This window comes from Columba livia, chromosome 3 (assembly GCF_036013475.1).
Source record: "Columba livia isolate bColLiv1 breed racing homer chromosome 3, bColLiv1.pat.W.v2, whole genome shotgun sequence".
Lineage (NCBI taxonomy): Eukaryota > Metazoa > Chordata > Aves > Columbiformes > Columbidae > Columba > Columba livia.
Window position 1 is genome coordinate 115524427 of NC_088604.1, and position 27226 is coordinate 115551652.

General features: G+C 38.7%; 2 protein-coding genes across 8 annotated transcripts in view; one reads left to right on the forward strand and one right to left on the reverse strand.

The window, feature by feature from the left end:
* Positions 1 to 14222: 14222 nt before the first annotated feature.
* On the reverse strand, positions 14223 to 22290 carry NDUFAF5 (NADH:ubiquinone oxidoreductase complex assembly factor 5). 6 transcript variants are annotated; one of them, XM_065059862.1, is made up of 11 exons: positions 22006 to 22290; positions 21878 to 21918; positions 21137 to 21200; positions 20413 to 20460; positions 20210 to 20313; positions 19695 to 19734; positions 17713 to 17910; positions 17138 to 17198; positions 15801 to 15884; positions 15401 to 15483; positions 14223 to 15268 (listed from the first exon to the last, which is right to left on the reverse strand). In XM_065059862.1, exons 1-11 carry the CDS (start codon positions 22288 to 22290, stop codon positions 15182 to 15184), a joined length of 1095 nt encoding a protein of 364 aa, XP_064915934.1. In that variant the 3' UTR covers positions 14223 to 15181. The 6 variants fall into 6 exon arrangements, 5 of the variants coding, with proteins under 5 accessions (XP_064915934.1, XP_064915935.1, XP_064915937.1 ...); XM_065059863.1 differs by having other exon boundaries at positions 17657 to 17910; XR_010471913.1 differs by having other exon boundaries at positions 15128 to 15268; positions 15801 to 15901; positions 17657 to 17910.
* A 3-nt stretch (positions 22291 to 22293) lies between these two features.
* ESF1 (ESF1 nucleolar pre-rRNA processing protein homolog) overlaps positions 22294 to 27226 on the forward strand; it is a 30797-nt gene continuing 25864 nt past the window's right edge. Inside the window, exons 1-5 of one of the 2 annotated variants that reach the window (XM_065059845.1) lie at positions 22294 to 22429; positions 23728 to 24421; positions 25146 to 25531; positions 26293 to 26406; positions 26973 to 27073. In XM_065059845.1, coding sequence (XP_064915917.1) covers positions 23728 to 24421; positions 25146 to 25531; positions 26293 to 26406; positions 26973 to 27073 — 1295 coding nt within the window. In that variant the 5' untranslated portion in view covers positions 22294 to 22429. Of the gene's footprint in view, positions 22732 to 23727; positions 24422 to 25145; positions 25532 to 26292; positions 26407 to 26972; positions 27074 to 27226 lie in introns of both variants that reach the window. The other variant, XM_005510693.4, reaches the window with a different exon arrangement.

The window sequence follows — 27226 nt, forward strand, 5'->3', positions numbered from 1 at the left end:
ACTGTGAACTGCAGTTGTTCTATTATAGGATTTATTCTTGCATCAGTTCACAAAATAAGATGTACTATAAAGCTTAAACATATTAAAAATTACAGATAGATTGTAGGTCTTCATATCCTCAAGTTGTACAACCGTACTACTCATTTACATAATCATCATACATTAATATTCTTTTTATAAGAAATTCTCTACCATGTGCAGTCTGTATACCTACAATCAGTAAAGCTATAAAAGAAAAAAAAGCTGCCTTTAGTGAAATGAATATCTTCTGGAGAAACACATCACTTTGTTCCCTCCCCAGATTGAAGAAAATTAAGCATAAAACCTGAGGGAAACAGGTAAAAAGATGTTCCTTATTAAATATACAGTACTTAGTTCGGTTAAATACTATTTCAAGAATAAGCAGGTCTAAACATTTACTTGACTCTTCATCCAAGCGTGTTAAAATATAATTTGATCACCACCTACTCTTGGATAAGTTTTGACTCTGAAGGGCTAGTCTAATAAGGCAATCTGTGATCAATTCAGCAGCTCAAGGTTTAAGGCTAAGGGTAAGGCTCACCTTTTGAAAAAGCAAAAACAATTAACCATTGCAGATAAGGTCTGTAGCAGGTTCTTTGGCATTTGAGCTCTCAGATCAGGACAAAACATCTTTTAAGTCCTTTACTGAAGTTGTTCAGGCTTCTTTGGTATTATGAATGATGCCGCTATGAGGTGATGGCACAAAGACTGATATCAAGCCCCTGATGTAATCAAGACTCCAGGCACAAAAAGCTTTACCAGTCAACATGAAAAATTCCAAGATATTTTCAAGGAAAGACGACTCCACTGGAGCCTTCGAAAACTAACAGACCATATCATATGAAGCTGCCAACATGAAGCAAACAGATATCCTGAATTACTTCCTCATCTGTACCCTTAAATCAATCTGTAGTAATAACTCCTACTGATGGACTTAACTTTTCCTTCTAGACAGTAAAATATTTACTCAGAAAAGAGAAACATGCCTTTTCATCTGCCCATTAAAAACAGCCAGTTTGGCTGTTGATGCCTTCTGAAGTGATTTCATCCCTGTGGGTGCCCTTACCTTTGGCTAACAATTTGTACGACACCATTCCTCATTTTCATTCACCATATTAGCAAAGCAAGCAATTACAGGGGGTGGGGAGAAGAGAAGAAAACCTTTCAGATCAATGGGATGGAAAAAACATAACATACGAAGACAACAAGAGACAGACTTGCCAGGTCTCATAGCAGTTGCCATGGCACTGTGTCTGACTTCTTGTCTACAATGGCTGCAGACTTACTCTCTCAGGCAGGTAGAAGCAGTCACAGGAGTCACTTTTCATCCTCTCTGGGAAAGAAAATATACTTTCCCCTCACCTCTTGGACATTAAAACTCAACCTTCTCACACTGCTAGGAAATACTGAGCTTACCCTGAACTTCACATACAGTAGTCAGCCTGCACCACTCTCCACATGGGCTCTTCTCTCACTGTCAGCCTCATCTTCACTATTGAACCTGTTCCAGTGAACCTCTCTCCAAAACTTTTTCAGTGTTTTGTATAGCGAAGTAACTCCTGTTGCTCCACTAGCTGTAAACCTTTTGAATCTACAGCATACACCTTCCCTTTCCTTGACTGAAATTTGACTTATCCAAGCAACCAGGAAGACACTGACAAAATTCAAATCTTATCTTCATAATATTTTTTTTTAATATTTTCAGTGATTGCACCTATCAATCTAGATAATGTCAAAGAAGAAAGGAAAAGTAATAACTCCTCCTCCTATAATTTCATCTCCTTGAATAAGCTGATAAAAGACAAATTTCCTTTTCCTGCAGCCTCGAGGGGAGCTCCTTTGGTGCACTTTGTCTCTTTCACCTAAATGACATCACCTATTCTCAGTACTTCCAAGTCATTTTTGCCTTTGAGCGATCTAAATCTCTGCTGGCTGTACTCCCAGCTCCCATTTTTAGCAGTAGAATCGAAGGTGTGCATTGTCACCTCCAGCTAACAACAACAACAAAAAGAATGTTTCAAGTTTGTTAGATCTCCTTCCCTTCTGTCAAACTTTTTCTTTTCTTCCACCATGAGAACACTCAAACCTATTTCTCCTTTAGCTAAGCTATTGCTAAATCCTATCTGCTTCCTTTTCATGTTGTTCTTGAAATCTGTTTTTCTTTCTCTCTGATCCTGAAACCATAGTAGATACTTTTGACATTACCCCTTTTCCCACTTGTCACCCTGCATTCCTTGGTTTATTGGGAGTACAGCTCCCAACCACCCTGCCCTTGGCACCTGGTTTTGTCCTTCTTTTACCTTGCACATTACATCCAGGCTTTTCGATTCAGCTTCAGAACTCTCCAACTCTTACCTAAACTGACACCTCGGCCTTTAGTTCAGCCTATGGTGCTGCCTCAGTCCTCCCCCTCCAAATGCGCTGTTTCTGCGTCCTTTTCACAGTGTTCTCAGTCTGTACTTCGACACCTTTATCCAATACTATTCTGTTTGGAATAACCACTAAGAATTTTAGGTTAAGATTTCTTTCTTAATCTCTCTCCTATTTATTATAAATCATAGGATTTCTATCATAGAAAGTGCAATTCTTCATTTTAACACCAGATAAATGGAAGAAAACTAAGTTCTGCACAAAATATAGTTCAACTTTTTTCCCCCCCCCTAAGAAATACTTTCTAAATTTGAAATCAGCCATTATCACTCCTACATTTGCACAACAGATTATGTTACAGCTAATCACAGTAGCACTCAATCCCTGTTCAGTTGCCTTATGTATCAATGAACATGGTTTAGGTCCTTCCAGGAATAACATGGGACCATGGTGGAGCTGAACATATATAAAATTAACAAGGACAAAGCCAGTAATTTGAATTTTTACACCTTATTTATTTTTATGATTTAAAAGGCAAAGCACAATCTCCAATTTAAAAAAACAAATAGCAGAAACTTTCAAGCCCCTTTGCAAGTTTTGCACTTGAAGGCCTGAGCAACAAGGTGCAAACAGAAAACTGTGAGAAAGATCCATTTTTCTATTCTTTGTGCCTCCTGCTCTCCCTTTGCACACACTTATCAGGAGCCTGCTGCCTCAAACTGGAACTTCCAGCCCTGAAACTATCTAGGACTGCTTAGAACAATGATATTATTTATACACTGGCCATAAATGCCAGCTCCACTCTTTGTAGCTGTGCCATTTATTGCCTTTCAGAGTAGCATGTGGTAATAATCACCAGCTTTAAAAAACAGTAATAAATTCATTCAGCAAAGGAAAACATAGATTGTGATAACTCAGTGATATGGAGGTCAAAGTTCCAGACCTGCTCCAGCCAGACTTGTGTGATCTGTCAAGTTTATTGTGCAATGTGCAACTAATTTCTGCATGAGTAATTAAAAAAATGGTGCTCAAGCCAGCTAAAAAGCTTATTTCCACGTCTAATCACATTTCAGTTCTGCAGCCACACATTTTCAGTTTGTACCTTTTTTCTTGTCATTACCAGATTTATTTTGGAATCAAAAAACTACCACACATCATGGTTGTGTTACCAGTTAGGGAATTTCAGGGTTTTTTTGTTAGTTTTGGCTGTTGCAGAAAGTACTGAAAACCATCTACAGACTTACATTTTTCAGTGAATTTGCTTTAGTCATACTGGACCCTTCTTGCATTTACTTTCCGTGAGTGCTCACACAATTGAGTTCTCCTGACATAAATGCCTGTGGAGAGGGAATGAATGTCAAGGTCTTAAGCCAAAGCATTCATGGCAACCAAACTTACCACTCAATCCAGAAATGATGTGCACGCTTTAGTTTACTAAATGGAAAGAAACACATCATTGTGATTGAGTACCCCTAAGCAACACAGCTTGAAAATGAAAAGCTAGCAGAGAATCATCTACAGTATTTAAAGGGGAAGGCAGGGCATGAAAAAGTGAAATGGAAAAAATACGTATAAAAATCTAAATTATTAAATAAGCTTAAAGAAAAATATTACTTTTTGCCTTTTTTGTCTTTGTCATTAGTTTTGAATGCAAACTTCAATATACAAGTTGTGAGCCATCTTTCCTTACTTTCCTTCTCTTTGCTGTAATAGTTCTTGTTAAGAGGGAAGTTTTCATGGTTATCACACACATTCATCTACTACAGCTCTATCTTTTCAAGTTACATTTCTCTTCCATCACAAACTTCATTCTCCTGTGGTCAATTTATACTGCACTCGAGTAAAATCTACCAGAACAGGTACTTTCACACATAGTGTTAAAAATAATGATGCCTTTTTGCCTTTTGAGAAAAAAAGTTACATATAAATAATCAGCAACATACAGTAAACTGTATTCCACAGAGCCAGACAAGCTGCAAAGCAACTTAATGCAAGTGACAGGAAGTGCAAATATAGACACTAAACGAAGAGTAATCACATTCCGTATTGCTGCGAGATACATTATAAAAAATGAAAGATGCATGTTTTACTAAAATACAAACTGCATGTGCCTCATAGAATACTGATTTTAATGTCCTCATACTGGTAAATTATTTTCTTCTCAGGTGTACCATTTTTTAAAAATTTTGTCAGTTAATGGCACTGTATTGGAGTTTGGGGTTGGGTTTTGTTTGTTTTTAAGTGAAACGTGCTCAGTTCCACAAGAACACTGCTGAAAATATGTAGGAAAACATGAAAAATGAGATTTGTGTAGGACTTTCAGTGGGTGGCTGGTGGGGATCACTGGAGGTCCCTGTTCTGAACGCCAAGTTTCACATGAAGAAAAACACGTATGTGTACATACGTGCTGGGTTTTACATCGCAAATCTTGAGCCGTAACTCATACACAACCTAAAAACTGTGAGAATGACTCTATAGAAAAACTCTGACCTAAGTTATATGAACATAGATTATGTTCCTGCCATTGCAACAGTGAAGTGTTTTTCGCAAGCTCCTTAACATCACATTCTCATTTTCTCTTAACAGTTGTATGCAATTTGTCCATAAGAAAATGCAAGTGGAAGACAGTACTGACACAGGACAGGCCTATGATGTATATTGCAATGGATATTTGCATTCATTACAGAACACAAGCATTCTACTTCCAACTGATAGTGAAAACCTGAGCTAAAAAAATAAAAAAAAAAAAAGAGAAAAATCAAATATTGGACTGCAACACAAATATTCTTATAAATGATAATATTGCTTTACTTACCTGCCCTTGCAGCCAACTTCCAAACTTACCCACGTGCCCATATTTTACATAGGAAACTTCCTGGGAAAAAGGACTTTGCTTTGTGCTTATACCTGCTCCTATGTTGTCAGTCCCAAGGTGTTTTCCAGGAGGAATAAGTATTAATTTCCACTTCATTTAGATCTTGACTCTTTCGCTACTAGTGAAGAGAGATGCACTGATTTACTGGATATGAATACACTCTCTAAAGAGATTTAAAACGTTGACCTACCTTTTCAGTGGCCCTCTCTGAACAAAAGACCTGAGTACACTTGTCCTGCATAAGAATTTCTATTTTAGAAGAGTTCATCTCAGTTTGATGGAGGCCAGCAATGCTCCATACACTTCTCCCCTCACTGAGGCTTTCAAGTTGAGTTGGGGAACTAAAAAAGAAACTTATTCATTTTAATACCTGCTTTTAAATACTATTTCTTGAAGAAACTGAAGTTCAAAATCCCACAGGGTTAAAATTCTTTGGGTCTAACTTGGAATGTAATTGTTAATAGGAGATCAGTATGAAGAGCCAACATTACGCGCTCAGGAAACCGAAATATCATATTTCTTTCTACAATGTATGCAAATAATGCAATTTAATAAAATACTTTACATTGCCTTGAGTTAAATCCTAAAAATGTAAAGATGCATCTTTTAATGGACATATAAACAAGTATTGTTTGGTTCGGCAGGCTGCTAACCACAGACCACAAATAGTGGCCCACCAGCCCACAAAAGCAGCCCAGGATCAGCCACACTATTCCATTTGCTCAGTTGGCATTATAATGCAAAAGAGAAAAGCAGGCAAGCATGCTATACAAAATTATCGTGTAGGGAAAAGTGGCAAAGCATAAATCCCTAGGGAAGGTGGTGCCACTAAGTTGGTGTCCTAATGCACAATAAATAACTTGCTGCTACTTTCACGGTCACAGTTATAATGGTATTCATTGTACTTAACAGAATAGAATGCAATAAAAGTATTTTTTAAATGGAGGCACTGTTGAAGTAATTAGAGCATTTCCATGATCAAGAAGTTCACAATGAAGTGTTCTACATTCATCTCTCTTTCCAGTAATGCCTGCTTGCATAGGAGAGGTGAAATCAAAAGTCCATCACAAAAACATACTTCAAAAAACTTGGTTCTGTTCTTCAAATCTTGAGGTTTTTGTTTATTCACTCTCTAGGGAACAGACAAAGTAAAAAAAACTTCATGTTTTCCTAAGTACATGTTCTCGGGGCCCACAGTCTTCACCACTTCAGTCTCAGCAGGTCACTGCAATTTTGCCAGGTCCTTCTCAGTTTTCTTTACTGTACTGTATGAAAATACAGACACAAAGAGAATTTCCCTTCATAAACAAATGAGCTCTACAAGGGAGGGAAAAGTGTCCTTCGTATTCTATCAGCCAGAAATTCTTCTCAAGTGCCCCACACCTGGTTACATGCAACGAACTGCACAACGGCTGGCACCCGTGTGTGGGAGCAGTTGCCTGAATCATGGTTTGAATCGCTGTCTCAGCACTGGGACTCCAGCACCCCCTTCCCTCTTCAGCAGAGTATTAACATGTATTTTTTATCTCTATCTTATATGTGTATATTCTACATTTCAAGAACTAATCCAACTATTCTTATGAGCCTCCACATAAAGACCTGGCCTGATATCAGCCACATCCTGCCATATATTACAAGTTTGAATATATATATAGTCATAATACCATGTTAAAAAGGAAAAAGAAAACCCTACTGCTAATCTAGATTTAAAAAAAAAAAATCTTGAGGAAACTTTCAACTCTACTGTTTGAGCCAATATTTTAAAAACTCCTTGTACTGAACAGATCAGATTGGTATTTTACAGTTATGCATTTTGTCACGGAAGCATTCAATGGGAGCAAGTTACTACACAGACTCTAACATGGCTTGCCGCATTTTTGCTAGTGTTTTCAATGTCCACACAAGAAATCACCCATTAAATTTATAGACCAATTTTATGCTAACTGTACCCATTACAGTCTGCGAGGAATCTAGGTAATTGGGTTGTTATACTTCCATCTTTAAAAATAAGTTAGAATTACTGCTTAGTTAGAATAATTTAAACTGACTGTGCCCATTCTAAGCACCCATTAACAAACGCTGGCTTCTACTCGACTTCCCACTGCATTAAACAGGCCATTTTCTGTACAGAAGACAAAGCAGCTAATCAACCGGAGGTTGAAAATAAATATGCAGGGAGCAGGCATAAAAACCGCAGTGTTAAAATACATTTGTCTTATGCCAATATTCATTTGGAAATTAATCTCAAGTCTCGTCTTATACTTACTAAGTCAGGTTGATGTGCTTTCAATACGGTTAACTGTCAGAAAACAAATAATATTTACAGTACAATTAACATGGAGTTACACAGCCATACTCAACAGCAGAATGTGAAAAGATAGGTCCACAGAAACATTTGTATGCTGCAGTACCCAGTATTCCAACATCGAACTCTTAGATCCCTTTACGGCTAAGGGACTCCATGATCCAGACGTCTGAAGTTACACAGAGTCTCTATGTGACTGTTCAGAGATCTAGAAAAGCCGGTATAACAAAGCCAAGCTGCCCAGCAAAAAATATCAGCAAGGGGCATCACAGCATCACAGTATGTTTGGGATTGGAAGGGACCTCAGAAGATCATCCAGTCCAATTCCTCTGCCAGAGCAGGAACGCCTAGATGAGGACACACAGGAACATGTCCAGGTGGGTTTTGAATGTCTCCAGAGAAGGAGACTCCACAACCCCCCGGGCAGCCTGTTCCAGTGTCTGTCACCCTCACTGAGAAGTTTCTTCTCAAATTTAAGTGGAACCTCTTATGTTCCAGCTTGATACCATTACCCCTTGTCCTATCATTGTTTGCCACCGAGAAGAGCCTGGCTCCATCCTCATGGCACTCACCTTTTATATACTTATAGACATTAATAAGGTCCCCCCTTAGCCTCCTCTTCTCCAAACTAAAGAGACCCAGCTCCCTCAGCCTTTCTTCATAAGGGAGATGCTCCACTCCATCATCTTTGTTGCCCTATGCTGGACTCTCTCCAGCAGTTCCCTGTCCTTCTTGAACTGAGGGGCCCAGAACTGGACACAATATTCCAGATGGGGTCTCACCAGGGCAGAGTAGAGGGGCAGGAGAACCTCTCTCGATCTACTAACCACCCTCCTTCTAATCTACCCCAGGATGCCATTGGCCTTCCTGGCCACAAGGGCACAGTGCTGGCTCATGGTCATCCTGCTGTCCACCAGGACTCCCAGGTCCCTTTCCCCTACACTGCTCTCTAATAGGTCATTCCCCAGCCTATACTGGAACCTGGGGTTGTTCCTGCCCAGATGCAGGACTCTACACTTGCCCTCGTTAAATATCATCAGGTTATTCCCCACCCAACTCTCCAGCCTGTCCAGATCCCCCTTGATGGCAGCACAGCCTTTTGGCATGTCAGCCACTCCTCCCAGCTTAGTGTCATCAGCAAACTTGCTGATAGTACACTCTATTCCCTCGTCTAAATCGTTAACGAATATATTGAATAATATTGGCCCCAGTACCGACCCCTGAGGCACTCCACTAGATACTGGCCTCCAACTAGACTCCGCACCATTGACTACCACTCTCTGGCTTCTCTCCTTAAGCCAGTTTGCAATCCACCTCACTACTCTATTGTCCAGACCACACCTCCTCAACTTAGCAGCTAGGATGCTATGGGAGACTGGGATGCATGGAGACAAAGTAATTTTATATTTGTGAAGAGATACTAACTCTCTGCAGAAAGCTGCAGGGAAACACTTCCCTGCGCTTAGAAAGTCTTTGGCTTCATAAACCTGAATCCTTTCCTAAAGCAGAATAACTAAATCTACTCCAAACATATCTCAGAGGCCAATAAATAACTGTACTACTATCTTTTAATTCTATATCTTTGAGATTACTTACCACAGAGTCATAGAAGCTATACATTAAATTAGATCTTCTGAGTAAGGGATAATTAACTCTCAGCTACCAAAAAGTACCAACCACCATGCTGTAAAGTGTCCTGAATATAGACACCATCACTCAATCCATTCAGTGTTCAAAATTCATACAATAAAGATTCACTGACACAGAAGAAAACAAAACAACAAACCCAAACAAAAAAACAACAAAAACAAACCACCCCCCCCAACACACAAAAGCCCACAAACAAAGAAAACCCCATCACAACCACAAACAAAAACTACAAACAAAAAAACCCCCACAAAACTGTAAGCTACTATTGGGAAAGCTCACATACAAATAACAGATGTTTTAGTTTGTTTTTTGGAAGGCGGAAACCGAAGATCAGTCATCCGTGCATCAAACAAGTGCTCTGTTTCTGTTGACTGAACGGTGCTGTGACAGCACTGCAGCTCCTCCTGAGAATGTCTTCTAAGTTGACTCCTGTAGGCAAAATAATCTAAGGAATGCTTATGTTTCAGACGTGACTAACAAAACCTCTTGGCAGTAGCTACATCTCTGCTATTTTTTGGAATTCCAGAAATAACCATAGGTAACTGAAGAAATTCACAGGCAAAATACCAGGCATGGATGGGATGCTACGCAATTGCATGTTACGTGGATACTAAGACATAACTTTGGTTCTATTTTGAACCTGGCTAACTATGGCATTTAGCATTAGTTCACTAACTAAGCCTTGCTACCGCTGTTGCCTCAGAACAGCGATATTACTCCTGTAAGATCAGGCGTTTTACTGCTAAGTCAGAAAAGACATTGACTGGGAATATGACCATCAAATCTAAAGTGGTTCTTAAGGGAATTACATTTTTAATTACAAAAGTGGAAGCAACTCTGATATTAGGAAATACCAAAAGTCCTGTATCAAATGTCAGCAAGTTCTGCATCAAATTAAAGCAGTGAATAATTCCAGAACTTCAATAAACTAATAGATCTTCACAAAAACAAAAGACAGAGTAGAAAAGAAGTGGGAGACTTAACACCATCTCTTCAGTAGCTTTTGGACAGAATGGATGCACCTGCCCCCTGAATGCTAAACCAGTATACATTTTGTAGAAATGAGATAGTGGAGCTAAAAAGGGGGCATTACCTACATCCATCAGAGGCTCAGTTAATGGAGAAAACAGAGTACAGCTATTCCAGCACCAACAAAAATAAGAAGTCACTACCTATTAGACGTACATGAGATGTAATTACCTGTTATCCATTAGATTCCCTCAGTAAATTGTTCATTCCCTTAGTAAACTCTTCATTTTGGATAGCATTTCCACAGAATAAGTAATTTCTTACTATTAGGGCATTTCACCTTAGAGGTAAAAAGTTTAAGATTAGTGCTTCAAACCATTTATTAATGCATGTACTAAATAAAAGTCACCTTTTTTAGGTTATTCATTTGGCTAAAAACATGGTATTATATACAGCAGAAATGCATCCAAGGTGCACAATAATCAGATGTCACACACAACATGCAGATCCCAACTTCAAGTTGCACTTCTGCATCTACAAAGTGAAAGGAATCCCTACAGAATACAGAAAAACAAATGCATTTATTAGTGGGGTAAAAACAAAGGCTCCTTATTTTATGCAGTCATTATAAAACTGCTATTGTGCGATATGTTCTGGCCTATCATGAACACTTTGAGGCCAAATGAGATTCCCCAGCATTCATCATCACTGCTCCAACATAAGGTTCCAAACATAAACATGTTTTCTGAGAAGGACTTGGTCTCTTACTTTATGAATGTACCTTGTACCCCAAGAACCAGCTCCAAATAGTGGGGGAAATCCACACAGCCTCCTCTTGGCAAAAAGCCTGGACAGCATCAGCTGCTAAGATAGAAATACGAGTGCAATGTGTGTAAACAGAATATCTAAAAATCAGATATCTTGCTCGAAATCTGGTAGGGCTGAAAATGAAGTATCAGCCATATTAAACAGTAACCAGGCAGTTACCAAAAGACCTTGGGTAGGAAAAAGAGAGTCAAAGATTTCTAACAGTAAGAAAAGAGCAGTCAAAACCCAGCCTGACACGGTGTTGCTGTAGAAGGGTGTTTAGATATCTGAAGGTGTTTACTAAGGTTTTGTAAGGGTCCAGTATAATCATTTATCTGTTATATTGCTGCTATTAATCCTGCACGTATAGTTCACGGACTAACAAGCTATTAATAAATCAGCAGACCACTTTAGTTCTAACTTAAGTTGCAAGTTGTTTTCCCCTACAACAGGCACATATAATCTCTTCAGTGTTTTCTGCTTCACGCTGATCAGCAGCCTTTGGCTAAAACTTAACTGTCTCAGGTTTTTCTTTCTCATTTTTAAAATTCTTTTCCTTCACCTGAGGGCACCTAAGATACTCTGGAAATCAACCAAATAGCTGCACAGGTCACATTTGCTTCTATACTCACACTGACTCCAATCAAACTACTACAATAACTGTACTCCCCCAAAATAATGGCTCCAAAACCTGGATCAAAATACATGAAGTCTTTAAAAAGTGAATATTAAGTTGTTTTGTTAGACAAATGAAAATTTAAAAGGTTTAACATATATGCTAGTTTTCTTCCTGTGGCTTCTTGAATAAGATGCTCTAATGAATTTAAGCTACTAGATCAGATCTTTGGATCAGGAAATTCCAGTTAAACACCATATGAAAGATAGGTGTGTTTCTCCCCCTGCAACTGATAAAGTTAGGTTTTAGCTCACTTCTAGAAAACACTGAAAAAAGTGTCATTCATATTCATTTCTTTTTTAAGCAGAGTAAAAACATGCAGTTAATTTAGTACGGTTCACTTCTGTATTTCTGCTGATGACATTTTTATAGATTAGAGGTAATTGAGAATCCTTTCCCATGTTTTAACTTCACATCTGAGAGTCTTTTGAAAGCAGAGGATCTGACAAATCTAATGCTTGGGTTACAAAATGTAGGGCCTCCTTATCATCTCTATATATTAAGCAGACCTGCATAAACTATACATCGACAGATCTTGTAATCAAAGACCCTGAACACGGATGCTCGTTGATGTGTGACTCAGACCCTCAGAACCTTTTTCAGTCTCAAGAATACTAATGTTCTTTAAGTGTAAATGTGCTGCTTCTAAATTTTTTTTTTTAATTTGTGGGCTCTAACTTTTGAGTAGTCAAATGAATTATCTCCCAGAATGCTTTTCCTCCATTCTTCTGCAATCAAGAGAAAAACATTCTGTATTATGCATAAAGATTTTTAAAACTAAGCTCACATTATGTCACCTTAGCAACTACTTTTTAGAAGTTACTTACTCTGCAAAAGCTGATTTTTAACACACACTTAGAGTAAGAAGTAATTTCTAGACTAGCAACTGGCAACCACAGTTGTCTTCATTACAATTTCAGAACGCCATAAAGACTTAAATCTGAAAAAGAGAATTAAAATATAACAGAGCCTCACATGACAAAAACATCTGTTCATAGTAAACCAACTGTTTTCAAAGCTAAGTGCCATACAAAAAGTGACTAGTGGAAACCAGAGTAACCTAGGTTTCCAAGAAGAAATACTACAGACAAAAAAAATAACTGCAGTTAAAAAATACACATAAAAAACAGCTATTTAAACGTAGTCAGTGACAGAAACAAACACCTTACTTGTCAGTTGCATGCCCCCTAATTCCAACCAGCACTGCTCCACTGCTTTATTTCTTACTCCTCACATTACTACTCCCCAGTTCCTTTCCAAGGTAACAGAATATCTGAACTTCTTTTCCCAAGTGCTAGGAAGAAAACTACTCTTCAGTTTCTCCCTGTTCAGAAGGTACGTTTCCCCATTACCAAACCACATTCTTACCTGCCTTACTGTTTACATATTCTATCAGTGGAATATAGAATCAAAGAACTGGAAATCCTTCTCTCTGTAACTTAAGTGAGTGCTTCAAACACAGCAGGAGCACTTCTCCAATTAACATTTCCCCAGCACATTCCACCTCCTCACTCCCTTAACACATCTGAGTCACAACCACCAGCTCAAGTGACTGCAAATTAACCTACCAAAGCAAAAATGCATAAAGTTACATTTGACATAAAACTTCATAGAAACCTACATCTTGGAAATTGGAGAGTTTGCCCTTGAAATAAATGAATTTTATTTAAGCCAGAGAAGATCTGTAGAGAAATGCGGTATCTTGTATGAGGTCCACTGACGTACTATTAAAAAAAAAAGGAGGCTTTTGGAGAAACAATCCCTTGTTTTCGATTTAGTCTTCAGGTAAACGGCTATAAAGGTTATCAGACTACTTACAGCCTCTCTCCCTTTTTCTAGGAGGGTTACTGTTATTTTCTAAGGAAAATGAAAGATGAACTCATTCCCCTTGAATAACAATGAATTAGGATTGTGAGCACAAGCAGGACAAAATGTTCCTACCCTCCCTTATGAGGTTTTACATCTTCTCTGCCCACTTCTTATTCAAAATCAAAGCCTGGTAGATAAAATAAACCCCACATTAGGCCCTTAAATTGATCTTCTAGCCAGCTGAATACTGCATGAACAGTTTCTTTTTAAAGAGCATTTTAGTTATTTTGAAAATTAAACATTGGTTAAGCAGTAGGAGGTAACTTCAATATCAGTACTAGTCTTTGAAACATAATTCAATAATCCTTGACAGAATATGAAGGCTTCTGCCTACCTTATCTATTCTGTCTGTGCTACACCAGTCTGTCAAACTCCACCTGCTGGGTAAATCTTAAAACAAGCCTAGAGAAGCTTTCATTTCACCAGTATTGATAAACCACCTGGATATGATGATAAAACTGATTGAACAGTACACCTGATTATGCTTTACATTTTTCATTTCTACCATTCTCTAGCAGTACCACAATCAAGCGAAATGACCAGGTAGATATTTTTTCTAAAGGCCTCAGGTTAATAGGCCATATTTGTAACTAATAGCAATTTCTGGTAATGTGGTTATATGCAGAAAAGCCATGCAAAGCTCCATGTCATAGCTAAGGAGAAAAAAGCACACATATACGTAATTTTTAACCAACGTTTAGATAAAGTATTGCCTTTAATTTTTCAAGTGCTATGAGATAAAAGAACAGGTTAAAAAAAAAAAGCCATGAAACTCCAAATGAGTACCAGCTCCAGAGAATGCCAGTTCTAAGGTAATTAACTATTTGAAATGTACACATCTGAGTGGCAGGTGACTCTTCTGCTTGCTACTCTTCACATACATTTTGTTAAGAGCTACAATGAAGTATCCAACTTTCTTTATGGCTACACTCTACTATTCACATTCAGAAACTAGAAATGTTTCTAGTTTTGGATGTGGAAGGAAAAGTAATAGAATTTGAGGGCTGTAGGTAAAGCGTAGCAAGCCCATATATTTTTATAATACAGAACTTACTTAACCACTTCCTCATATACAAGTCAAACATTCACATTTCAAACAACCTTTTACCTGTAATTTTCAACCCACAAAAAACCATAATCGTTTAGATCTGTGTATTAGCTTATATTTTCTCGTATAGGATGTCTTATAAATAAAGTGGCCACCAAGTACTATTGTTTATTATGATCTACCACCCTTTAAGAATAATTTAAAAATAATGCACGGTGATATACACTCAATACTTGGAAATCATACCCAGGGCAGTGTATAATGCTGAAATGCTGGAAGAGGCATTATATTTGAGAACAGTAATTTAATCAAAAGTTGGGAGAGCATGTACTCACTTCGAATACTGCTCAAATATTTCTCTAGAAACAAAAAATGAACAGCATTTTACACAGCTGATGTCATAGCACAGCCAGTAAAACAAACCAAAACAAAACACCCAAACAAACAAACAAAAAACCACCAAAAACATCCACTGCTGCGTGCAGATTATTATAATCTCAGAATGTCGCCACAAAATAAGCACAAGTGAAGACTATCTGCAGGGAGAAGTTTTATAGAAGCTTCAAGACAAATATTATTTCTGATGAAGAACTATTTTTTTTCTGTTGAAAGAAGTCCACCTATATTTGCCAGATCTCCAAATGAAACTGTTGCAGAACCTCTCTGGGCTGGTCTTGCCTAAGGAAAAAAAAAAAAGAAGAAACAAGTATATAGGGCTAATCTTAAGTTAAAATATTTTGTAAAAAGCTTTTAAAGCATCAGTAACATAAAAAGTGTCTTCAAACAGAAAATAGTTCAGCTTAACATTACCTGCGATTCATGGAATTTCCAGCCAATCATGTAGAATATCTGAAACGTGGCAGGTACCGAGCCATCACTATTTCCATACATTTCTGTTAGGGTAGGAAGGGAGAGAAAAAAAAATAAAAGATATACACAGAATATCAGTTCTGAGAAATACTTAGTTCTCAGAACATTAAAACTAAGTATGACATATTTGTCATGACGACTCTTGGTGAAAGATTTGGAACAATAAAAATATCTCATACTAGTGCCTCAACATAGTTCAAAACCTACCATTAAAATTAAGGTTAAAAATATCTGTACGATAATCCTATTTTGTTCTTTTTTTTTCTTACAGAGGTCAGAAAAAAAATACACAGAAAATATGTTCTTGAAGCCATTAACTCATTACCCCTCAAATACTTACCTCGGTATATTGCAGCAGCTGCCACCATCGTCTCCCTGTGTAGCAGAGGTTTTCTGTTCCAAGAGCAATTACTCTCACCCATACCTAAAAATATGTTTTAGCTTTAAGAAAAAGAAGATATAGCATATGCCATGAGTTAAGTGTCATGCACTAATGACAGATTTTTACTAAACCAGAGTAAGTATAGAATCCTCTGAATCTCACTCTGAGAGAGAACAACATATCACAAATAATTAGGCAAGTTTCTTACCTATAAGAATACAAGTCTCTTAGTGCCAATGCTTTGCAATTCAGTTTGTTTTGCTAGGAATGACTTCAAATTAATACTTCTCCAGCCTGAGTCTTCAAACATTTAGATTTTCTAGTATAATTTATTTTAATCATGAGTACAAAGTGTGTATTCAGACACACTACACATAAGGGTTTTTTTTTTAAACAGATAAACATCAAAATTACTATCCCAAGACATTTCTGGTTAGAAATCAACCAACCACAACTCTAATCTCTTTAATCGTTTACTGCATCTAAATGTTTCTGCAGAGAACGAAAGTTTTATTTTAATTAAGGAATTACTCTAAACAACAGCAGCTGATCCAGAGTATGAAGACACCCTGAATTGCTCTGTATCAACTGACTGCATACAAATGCTTTACAATCCATGACAAATGCAATCACAACACTAACTCAATTGTTAAGCATCTCAATTGTTCTTTGCATTCTTCAGATGACTTCAATTTGAGGCTCTATTTATTCTCATTACAAAGCAGGCTCCTGAATGTCCTGATAATTAGGGAGGCTCACAGAAGTTAGTATGTGGGATATATAATTCTGTCTCCCTTCCAGGGTCCTCCAGAAGCTTAGATTGAATGGGCTCACAAAGCACAGGAATACAAGGGAAGTAGAAAATTCAGAGCAGACCACGAAGTGGCAAAGTTTTGACAACACAAATCTGCTGACTGGCATAACTTCCTGACCTACTGGAGATCAGGAAAAAAGTAACGCTTCCAGAGCTGCAATTAGATTTTTTGTTTCTTTGTTTGTTTGAAGGAAGAAATATTTGACAGTGAGGGTGGTAAAACACTGGCCCCAGTTGCCCAGACAGGTGGTAGATGCCCCATCCCTGGAGACATCCCAGGCCAGGCTGGATGGGGCTCTGAGCAACCTGATCTGGTGAAGATGGCCCTGCTCATGGCAGGGGTGGCACTGGATGAGCTTTGGAGGTCCCTTCCAACACAAACTATTCTATGCTTTGGAGTTAAGAAACATATAATTAAACTCCTCTGTGTCTACATCACTAATACAGAAAACATTTATATTTCCACAAAGTATATACTTGCCTTGCAAGTCTTCCATAAGCTCAAACAACCCTGGGTAGTTGACTTGAATTTCATCAGTATCCTAAAAGAATTGAGAAGCTTAGTTTTAGGGCTATCAAGCTAAAAGACCAGCATTATGCTAGTCTTCAGAGCTGCTAACAGACAACTCATCTGCCACTTCTGTTCAGACTGCACATTCCTCAGAAGAATATAATGTCTTAAAATTTCTAAAAGGATTTGTTTAGTAGCTGAAATGCAATCAAATTTTAATTGAAATGCCATTATTTTCTTCTCAGTTTTAGAAGAAACCATAAGAGTGCCTAAAGTTTTTTTGAGCAGGTCTAACTTTCTCTGACACATTTCTCCAAGAAGACCATGCAAATCCTACGCTTCAGTTGGTTTCATTAATCACAGCAAAGCTGAGAACAGAGGCAGTCCGGATTGTTTCAGAAAACTATTCAGCAAGGTACAGGACTTGCAGAAGGAAGCAATACATTACTAATCCATTAGTAAATAGGGTTTTTTTCTATATTTATATACCAACAGCTTTGATGTTCTGAACTGTTCTGCCTGACTGTTCTCTTATTTTTAATTACCACAGTCAGGGTGGTAAAGCCAGCTCTCGACAGCAGATGTCCCAAATCAGAGACCGCAGTGAACGGTGACACGTGAGGAGAAAATCCTCCTTCTCTCTCCAATTCCGCCAGCTGCAAAGAGCAGCGAAGCTCATACAGTGTGTCCCCCCCAAACATTGCACCAATGAATACTCCATCTGGCTTAAGAACTTGGTGAATCTACAACACAGAAAAAAAGAAGAAAAAAAAACAAAAAACTTCTTAAGTCTAGGTAACTAAGAAGTTATTAGGACTCTTTTTTTTTAATTAACTTAAAAGCAGTCATTATAATAGTTGTAACAGATCTTTAATATTGACTGTATTCCACAAAGCCAAGCTATGTCAAAGCTTTTTATAACACTGCAAGATAAATACTCTGTCTGAAAAGAAACTATTTATTCTTAAGAAAGAGTGTATGCCCTAAAAACACATTTACAGTCAGAAAACAAAAAATGTACAGTGGAAACTGTTTTCAGTGGGATACTCCTAAAACAATACCCTCAATTAATTTACTTCTGAAAATAAGGTAGATTAACATAGCTTCCGCTCACATTTAGCTTTCTCAGATGAGGGCAGCAAAAATACAGTTCAATGGCTTGATTTAAGAGAAATAGAGGCCTGACCTTCCATAAGTGATCTTCGCACTTCTCAACACACAATAGAGTAATGCAGTTCTTGTTATTTCTACCCCTACTTACTTTTAACTGGCTGGAACAGCAATACTATGACTCAAACGCCAAGGCTGAGAAGCTGATTTCTTGTCTAGTAAGTCCTAGCTCCCTTCCTACTGAGAAGGTCAATAAATTCATGTTTTATTTTTCCTGAAGAACTGGCAACGATCCTTGATTTAGGTATCCAGAAGTGCCATATTACACCATCAGGCTAACAGGACAGCAAAAGCTTCCAACAGTTTACCTTACTGATTTGAAATTAAAAATTTTAAATGTTTTTTAATTAAGTATTAATCAAACTATGTTTTCTATGGTAGTAAAGAAGCCTTTGGTTGACAGGTAAGAAATTTGGGCAGTTGAAGGCAATTTCCATAGTTAAAGCCAGTGGTCCCAACGTAAGAAATAAGCATTCACAGTGAGAGTTGGCCAAGAACTCCAGTTCCCTCCTCTTTGTGGGAAGTTATAATGTATCAGTTATTTTTATTGTGGGGGTAAAAACATTTGACCCTCCACAGAATACTTTAATTCTGGAGAAAATGATATATTTCTTTCCAAGACTTATGTTTTTTAAAGTACAGAAGGCATTTTAATTTCCATTTTTATTTTTACCATAACAGCAGGGTACTTGTGTTTGCATTAACAGGTGATAAAATAACACTGTAATGACTGACCACTTTGAAATAAATCAAAAACCAGCAAAGTGGTTAAAACATTGCTTGCTCTTGCTTCAAACGTAGCTAATTTGAAACAAAAAAAACCCACACCTACAGGAAGGAGTTGAAATAGTGCAAAATAAGATTTTTTTTCAGTAATAGTTTTAGTTTTCTGTCCTCAAACACTACTTGCTGTATTTAAAAATAAAAAACCCTTTATCTGATTAAACCTGTATTTCAAAATAAATAGCTGAGACATAAAAATAATACTAGTTCCAAAAACCAGTACTGGAGAAGTTAGATTTTGAAAACTTCTGGACTATTAGTAAGGGCTAACACACAAAAAATCAATAGTATTAGCTCAGTTTGTATTAGTTACCAAGCTCTAAGCTGTTGAGACTATAAAAGGTTATAGAAACATGCTGTTTCACAGTTATTTATCCCTAACTGATTTGAGACAGTAAATTAGTAGAAGTTGCAACAGATGCTCCTCAAACTGCCAAATATACTGCAAAAATATTTGTGTAAACACGAGCTATTTCTGTGCCTCTTCTTTAAACAAGATCTGTAAATATGGAGTGCTCTGAATGCAAGTAATGGCAAGTATTGATTTTTTTGAATTAAAAAAGCAGTTTCTTACCTCTCTAAAAGCTCTAGGAAGGTCATTCACCCAATGCAAACTGAAATAATAGAGGCATACCTTTTATAATTGCATATAAAATAGAATTTAGGGAATGAAAATAATTGTTACATCAACTAAGAATGTTTCAGAAGCAAAGCAACGAACTAGTTTTTCAAGCTGAAAACTTTCTGAAATATCCTCATAAAAGTGATATTAAATAAAAATGACAGTTCACAGACATAGGATTTTTTTGGAAGTTGACAAGATGCAAGTCCTGAAGACTAGTTTGCCAAAATGTAGGAAAGAGAGAAGCTACATGTGTTTTGAATGAAAACAAAGAAACAAAAAAGTAAGAACCATCAGGACAGCAGGTTTTCTTAACGAACACTCATGCTAACTATGCAAGTACATTTCTTATTGCTGTTTAATGGACTGCTAATCCTTCTCTTTTCTGTTCCTAAAGTTATTATGACAATAACATTATTTAACATCTTTAACCAAAAAATAAAATGTAAAAAAGGATTAAAACATACCTTAAGCTGCTAACGACAAGATCAAATGTATCTTCTTTGAAAGGAAGGAATTCCTCATCAGCTACAACACTGACCGTAGGGATTTCAGATTCTACAGCATTTTTCTAACGTTGGGTTAGAAGAAAAATGACATCAGAAACTCACTTCTTTCACTTTCCCGTATTATGAAATTGAAGCGTATTAGCATTCAGAAAGCTACTTACTAAAGCATTCTCTGCAATATCAACTTGAATAAGTTTTTCAATGGTTTCCTGAAATAAATATTTGATAAACTTTTAAAATTTTAAGTTGTTTTACAAGCTGATGTTAGTCAGTTTTTTGAATGCTTATATATATTTATACTAAGTTGGAAGGAATCTCTTTAATACTTGATAAAACTTTAGATAAAGCAGAAAGCATTTTCCCCCCCAACATAATACTTAGAAATAGCTCCCAGCAAGAATAGCTGAAATAAAAGTAGTAACAGAAAACACACTCTGTACTTTTAAATATAAGTTCAGTTTGATATAAATCATAGATAAACAGCCACTGAAGTACTTTTACTTACAGCACAGTTCACAAGGGGTAAACTGTTCACCACTTAGAAATCTGTATAACAATGCTTCTATTTAACAATTAAGTGCATCCAACAAAGACAGATCAAAAAACATTCATGTTCTTACTCAGGACTAAAGCTTAACTGTCGTACAACATACAGCTTCCCTTGCATTACTATTTTCCTAGTCTTTGGTGACAATAAATAATAGAACAACAGCCTGCACAACACACGTCTTTGGACTGTGGTTACAGACACTAAAGGAAAAAAAAAAAAAGAGTTGCCTTATCAAGATTCAGGTAATTGTTTTAAGTTACAATAGAGCTCTATTTGAAAACAGAGGGATAAACACATACTTATTTTAAACACTTTGAAGCTTGAAGAGCCAGTACCTTGTTTAAATGTTGAGCTATGTAACCTCTTCCAGAGCCAACATCCAAAGCAAGAGGGAACGTTCTAAAGGATAAGTTCAGCAACATTATCACGACCTCAACTATTTCAAGTTTTAGATTACATTGTTTTGTCTGCTCATTTCCATGCATATTTTTGAACTAAACACATTGACTATATATACTTCTGCAGTAACCACTAGGAGAAAGTGTGGCAGAATGCACTCACAAGCGCAACAAGGCTGGTGAGGGGTCTGGAGCACAAGTGTGATGAGGAGCGGCTGAGGGAGCTGGGGCTGTTCAGCCTGGAGAAAAGGAGGCTGAGGGGAGACCTTATCGCTGTCTGCAACTACCTGAAAGGAGGTTGTGGCATGGAGGGGCTTGGTCTCTTCTCCCAAGTAGCAAGTGATAGGACAAGAGGAAATGGCCACAAGTTGTGCCAGGGAAGGCTCAGACTGGATATTAGGAAAAATGTCTTCATGGAAAGGGTTGTGAAGCACTGGAACAGGCTGCCCAGGGAAGTGGTGGAGTCACCATCCCTGGAGGGGTTTAAACGGCGTTTAGACGAGGTTCTTAGGGACATAGTTTAGTGCCAGAGTTAGGTTATGGTTGCACTCTGATCTTGATGGTCTCTTCCAACCACCACGATTCTGTTGGTTTGTGCCGTCCCCTGACCATTCCCGCCCGCTCGGCAGCTGACGGGCTCTGGCGCCAAGTCCCGCGTCCCCTCATGGCGACGCTCACCTGGTGATGTCGAACACTCTGTCCGCGATCCTGCTGCCGACCTGAGGGGAAAAGCCGCCAGTCAGCGGGCCGGCCCCCCCCCGGCAGTTTCCCCCCTCACCGCGACCCGCTGTGACACCGCCCCCCACCTCCTCCCGCAGGTAGTCGCACTTGGCCGGCTCGGCCTGCAGCGCCGCCCAGTTCTTCTGCTTCCGCTTCAGCCGCCGGTCGAAGGGGCTCAGCGCGCCCGAGCCCGGCGAAGCCCCGGCGGGAGGAGAAGCGGCGGCGGACGCTCCTGAGAGCGCCCAGAGCCCGCGGCGCCCGCCGCCACAGCCCACGCGCAGCGCCCGCGCGACAGCAACGGCCACCGCGGCCATGGGCGGGAAAATAAAGAACCGAAGGCAGCGGGCTCGGTGTCCGCCGCCTCTGCGCATGCGCGTTGCCGCCCCGCCACCAGCTTTGCGCCCGTCGCGCCGTGTGATTGGCTGGGAGGGGCTTGTCCTGCCGCGGCCACCGTAGCGCGCGGTGGATTGTGGGTGTGAGGCTCCGCGTGAGGGAGTGCGGCCGGTGACGGTGGGTGCGAGCGGCCAGGGGCTGTGAGGGAGCGGGGGTGTCGTGTCGTGTCGTGTCGTGTCGTGTCGTGTCGTGTCGTGTCGTGTCGTGTCGTGTCGTGTCGTGTCGTGTCGTGACCGGTTGGGTCGCAGAGCAAGGAGCGCCTTGGAGAAGGCTGTGCTGCTGCTGGGCCGCGCTGATGTTGCTAGAAATGCCGAAAGACCGACCATGAGGCCTCCTGGAAAGTTAATCTTAGACTAGTAACTGATGTCTGGCAGTAATTAACTTCCGATTGTAGAACAACCTCACTGTACTCGGCACTGGTGAGGCCACAACTCGAATCTTGTGTTCAGGTTTGGGCCCCTCACTACAGGAAAGACATTGAGGTGCTGGAGAGAGTTCAGAGAAGGACAACGAGGCTGGTGAGGGGTCTGGAGCACAAGTGTGATGAGGAGCAGCTGAGAGACCTGGGGCTGTTCAGCCTGGAGAAAAGGAGGCTGAGGGGAGACCTTATCGCTGTCTGCAACTACCTGAAAGGAGGTTGTGGCATGGAGGGTGTTGGTCTCTTCTCCCAAGTAGCAAGTGATAGGACAAGAGGAAATGGCCACAAGTTGTGCCAGGGGAGGTTCAGACTGGATATTAGGAAAAATGTCTTCATGGAAAGTGTTGTGAAGCACTGGAACAGGCTGCCCAAGGAAGTGGCGGAGTCACCATCCCTGGAGGTGTTTAAAAGACGTCTAGATGAGGTTCTTAGGGACGTGGGTTAGTTGTCAGAGTTAGGTTATGGTTGCACTCGATGATCCTGAGGGTCTCTTCCAACCAAAATGATTCTATGATTCTATAACAAAACCTCTCTCGGAACTGAGAAGTCAACCGCGGACAGTTTGAGTATCTAGTGATTATTGCCAAATTTTATGGACATGCTTAACCTAAAGTAAACTTTGCTCTTTACAATATCATTTTAACCCAAAACCACACCTCTTCGTTGAAGGCTTCCCGCCTCCGGGAGAATACCCCTACTCACTGAGCACGTGTAGTAAAAATAATGTATAACTTGCATGCAGGTATCATAACCAGTCAGCACTATAGGACTGTCCTGAGGGAGTGTATATAAAGTTTTGTATAAATGACTGAGACTTTTATATTGCTGGTATGGTAGTTTGGTCTAACATCCAGACTTGTACCACTCTGTAATAAAATCGATATGTCATCTCTGCGTGCAGAAATTGGCTCATTTGCATGCATTTTCAATTATATATCTAAATCTGTATTAATAAGCTTTTTTTAATCAGAATTTTTTTTTTTTTTTTTCATTATAGATGTCCAAGTCTTCACCAGCATCCAAAATGTCATCTCAAGAGGAAATACTGAGTGATGGGCGGTTTAGCCGCGTTGCTAGGGATCCCCGATTTTGGGAGATGCCAGAAAAAGAACGTAAAATCAAGATTGACAAACGATTCCGAGCTATGTTTCACGACAAGAAATTTAAACTGAAATATACAGTGGATAAAAGAGGTCGACCTGTTAACTATACTTCTACAGAGAACCTCAGGAAATTTTATGCCCTGTCAGAATCTGACTCTGATCTTTCAGAAGATGACAGTAAAGAACACGCTGAAAAGAAAAAGAAGAAAAAAAAAGCTAAACCTAAAGGAAAAGCAGATTCTGTAAAAGTACTTGCTGATGGTCGCTCTAGGGAGGAGAGGCAGAACAGACAAGGGGTGGACCAAACATGTGCAGCAGTGACAAAAGTGGATGACCTTAAAAAGGAAGGACAAAAAATTACATCCAAATTCAACTTGAAAGGGGACTCTAAGAAAATTGCAACAGAAATTGATTGTCCTCGGGGAAACAAGGGGGTTTTAAACAAAAGAGAAACCAAGCAAGGAGATGCGTCAGGAGGAGGATCTATTTCGGTTCAGAACAAGCTAAAGTCTTCACAGCCAAGCGATACTAAATCAGTTAAAGCTTCCAGGAGGGATGGTTCCCTAGGAGGTAAAATAAAAGAATCAGGTTAGTTGTTCAAATAACAACTAGAATTTGCTTGTGTTTTCTTGGTTGTTGCTTTGGTTTTATCCATGGAAAGTCTTTCTCAAGATCAGTTGTAAAATAGCTGACTGACTCGGATTCGGTGTTGCTGAGGAATCGGAGATGGTCAGCTCTTCACAGAATTAGTGCTGATTCTTCAGTAAGACTGTTGGAGTTGAAATTGTTGTTCAGTTAGAAATCCAAAACATTGTAGCATATATAGTATTGTAGTTTCAAACTGTGTGGCAATATAAGGTGTGATACCATGAATGCTTCTGCCTGTCAGTGCTTATTGACTGAAAGCATAAGCATGGCAGCATCGAGCCACTCATATGAGAGGCCAGTAGAGAGAACTGGTGACTTGAAGAAAAGCTTTCTTTATACTGCTTATGCATGCATATAATGTGCATTATTGCAGTCTAACTTTTACCTTTTGATTCTGTGTTTATAAATAGAATAACAGGTTAACATTTTCTCAGAGTTTAAGAGTGATAATACAATTGTGGGCGTAAAGAGCAATAGCTTAGACAAGCTGAAGAGCCAATACTGATTTATGTTCGCACTTCCCTGATGTAATTTTTTTCTGCATTGTTACATATTTCAAGGGGTCTGTAAGACTGTATGAAGAAAACCTGAGGTTTTTTTCTTCCTTGTGAAGAATCATATGTAATTACAACATAAAAACAGATACCTAATGTTTATCTTTCAGTGACTATATGCACAGACACCGATGATCAACGTGACATCACTAAAAGACAATTAAAGGAAGACATTTCTGCAAGTGAAGATTTTGAATGTGCAGAATCGGCAGAAGAGCCTGAAAGTGATGGGGAAACGGGCGAGGAAGAGGAGCCAGAAGATGGTGGGGAAACAGGCGAGGAAGAGGAGCAAGAAGACGATGAGGAAACGGATGAAGAAGACAGTGATTCAGAAGACGATGAGGAAAGTGGTAGTGGGCCTGACCTAGCCAGAGGCATAGGGAACATTGAAACGAGCTCAGAGGATGATGAGGATTTAAATGACATATTTCCAAAGGAGCCAGAGATCGAGCATTCGTGGCGTGAGCTAGATAAAGATGCCCCTCGTGGAGATGAGGTAATAATAGTTCTGCATGTGAGAAGTTGCTACATGACAAAGTCAGAAACATATGTTATAATAAGTTCCTTATAGATGATCTGTGAAATAGTTTGCGGAGGTATTTTTCATGAAGGTTTTTCAGCACTTCAGTTACAAAATGCAAATGATGATGAAATTGACTGAGAATGAGACTTGCAGTTTTCATCAGTGTCTCCTTTCCCTCTAAGCAGAGGTTCACCTGTAGACACATGAGTTATCTCGAAGTGATAGAACAAACAACTGAGCTTTTCAGAAATTCTAGAATTTAAATATTCTCGCTCTTGTTCACTATGTTTTTTTTTCTCTTTTTAATTTAGTGTTTTAACTTGCACATTAAGAGATTTACAAATGCTTAGACTTTAAAACTGAGCACATGTAGTGTATAAGAAATCACAGTACTCTAGTGCTGCTCTGTGACAGTAGTTGCTATTGCTATCATGATAACAAAATCTTAAATGTTAATGTCGTAACTGCAGTATTAAATCTGTGATTGGTACAGTCTGTTCTGTGGTGCATCACTGCGTCTTTTTTATCTGCACCAGTGGTTGCTGCTTCTGACCTTTGTTTAAGTGATAGAAGCTCTTGAGGAAAATGCTTACTTTGTTTTTTTCAGCAGAGTTTACTGATGACTTTTATTTTCATCAAGGATAGTTGCTAGAGGATTGTGTATTCCCCATAGCAGTCAGGAATTAAACCTATGAACTTTATGTCTGTCTTTTTTTCTTCCCCTTTCTGTTCAGATTACAAGTAGATTGGCAGTTTGTAATATGGATTGGGATAGGTTGAAGGCTAAGGATTTGCTGGCTCTATTTAATTCTTTCACACCCAAAGGAGGAACGGTATTTTCTGTTAAGGTAAGACCTGATTTTTAAAAGGAGTAATGGATTTTATTGTAAAAAAAGCTTGCTAGTTTAATGTTCAATGGTCTTTATGGTAGTTAGCCCAACCTTAAATCTGGCATTTTCTAAATGCCTTCCAACCCATTGCACAACACTTCTTGTTTTTCAGCACTTTTGAGTTATTAATAAACTGGTTGAATTCTGATCAGTTAAGTTACATTTTTCCATTTTTAGTATCTGCCTCCAGTTTTCTGAAGAAATGTTGGTCAAATACCCCTTTCTAGGAAGGGCCACAATGAAATGGACAAAATCAGGGTTCCTTTTGTGTTTTATCTCTCCCAAAATACTCTAATTCCTAACAAGCAGTTTCTATATTGTATTGTCTTTTCTGTAAATTAAAGTTAAGAGGATATTAAAGTTTATGGAGTTGATCCCTTCACTGATTTTAGAGAAAAAAGATAAAGTCTAAAAGGCTTCATGAGATTTTTTCTTAGTTGTGTTTTAGTGCAACTAATAAAAAATACATTAGTAAATTATGCTGCTACTGTTAAAAATTTACTTTCTTATTGTTCTATTTGTAGATTTATCCTTCAGAATTTGGAAAAGAGAGATTGAAAGAGGAAGAACAAAAAGGACCTGTGGAGCTCTTTGATCTTCCAGAGAATACCACAGAGAATGATGGGTATATCTTCAGATGAGAGAGATAATATGTCTAATTTTCAGTGAAAATCCCAATCAACTCCTGTTTCCAAAATTTAATGTGGCGGTCCCCTGTGGATGCCTTAATTTTATGGTTTTTTTCCAAGGGATATTTTAACGCTGCCCTGATTCATGA

Bases quoted from the DNA above. Each gene is read 5' to 3' on its own strand.
- NDUFAF5 (XM_065059862.1), bottom strand. From the start codon at position 22,290: ATGCGCAGAGGCGGCGGACACCGAGCCCGCTGCCTTCGGTTCTTTATT. The intron at 21,919-22,005 runs GTGGGGGGCGGT...TTTTCCCCTCAG, and splicing joins GCGACTACCTGCGGGAGGAG to GTCGGCAGCAGGATCGCGGA. The intron at 15,269-15,400 runs GTAATGTTAAGC...TTTTTTCCTTAG, and splicing joins GGAAATTCCATGAATCGCAG to GCAAGACCAGCCCAGAGAGG.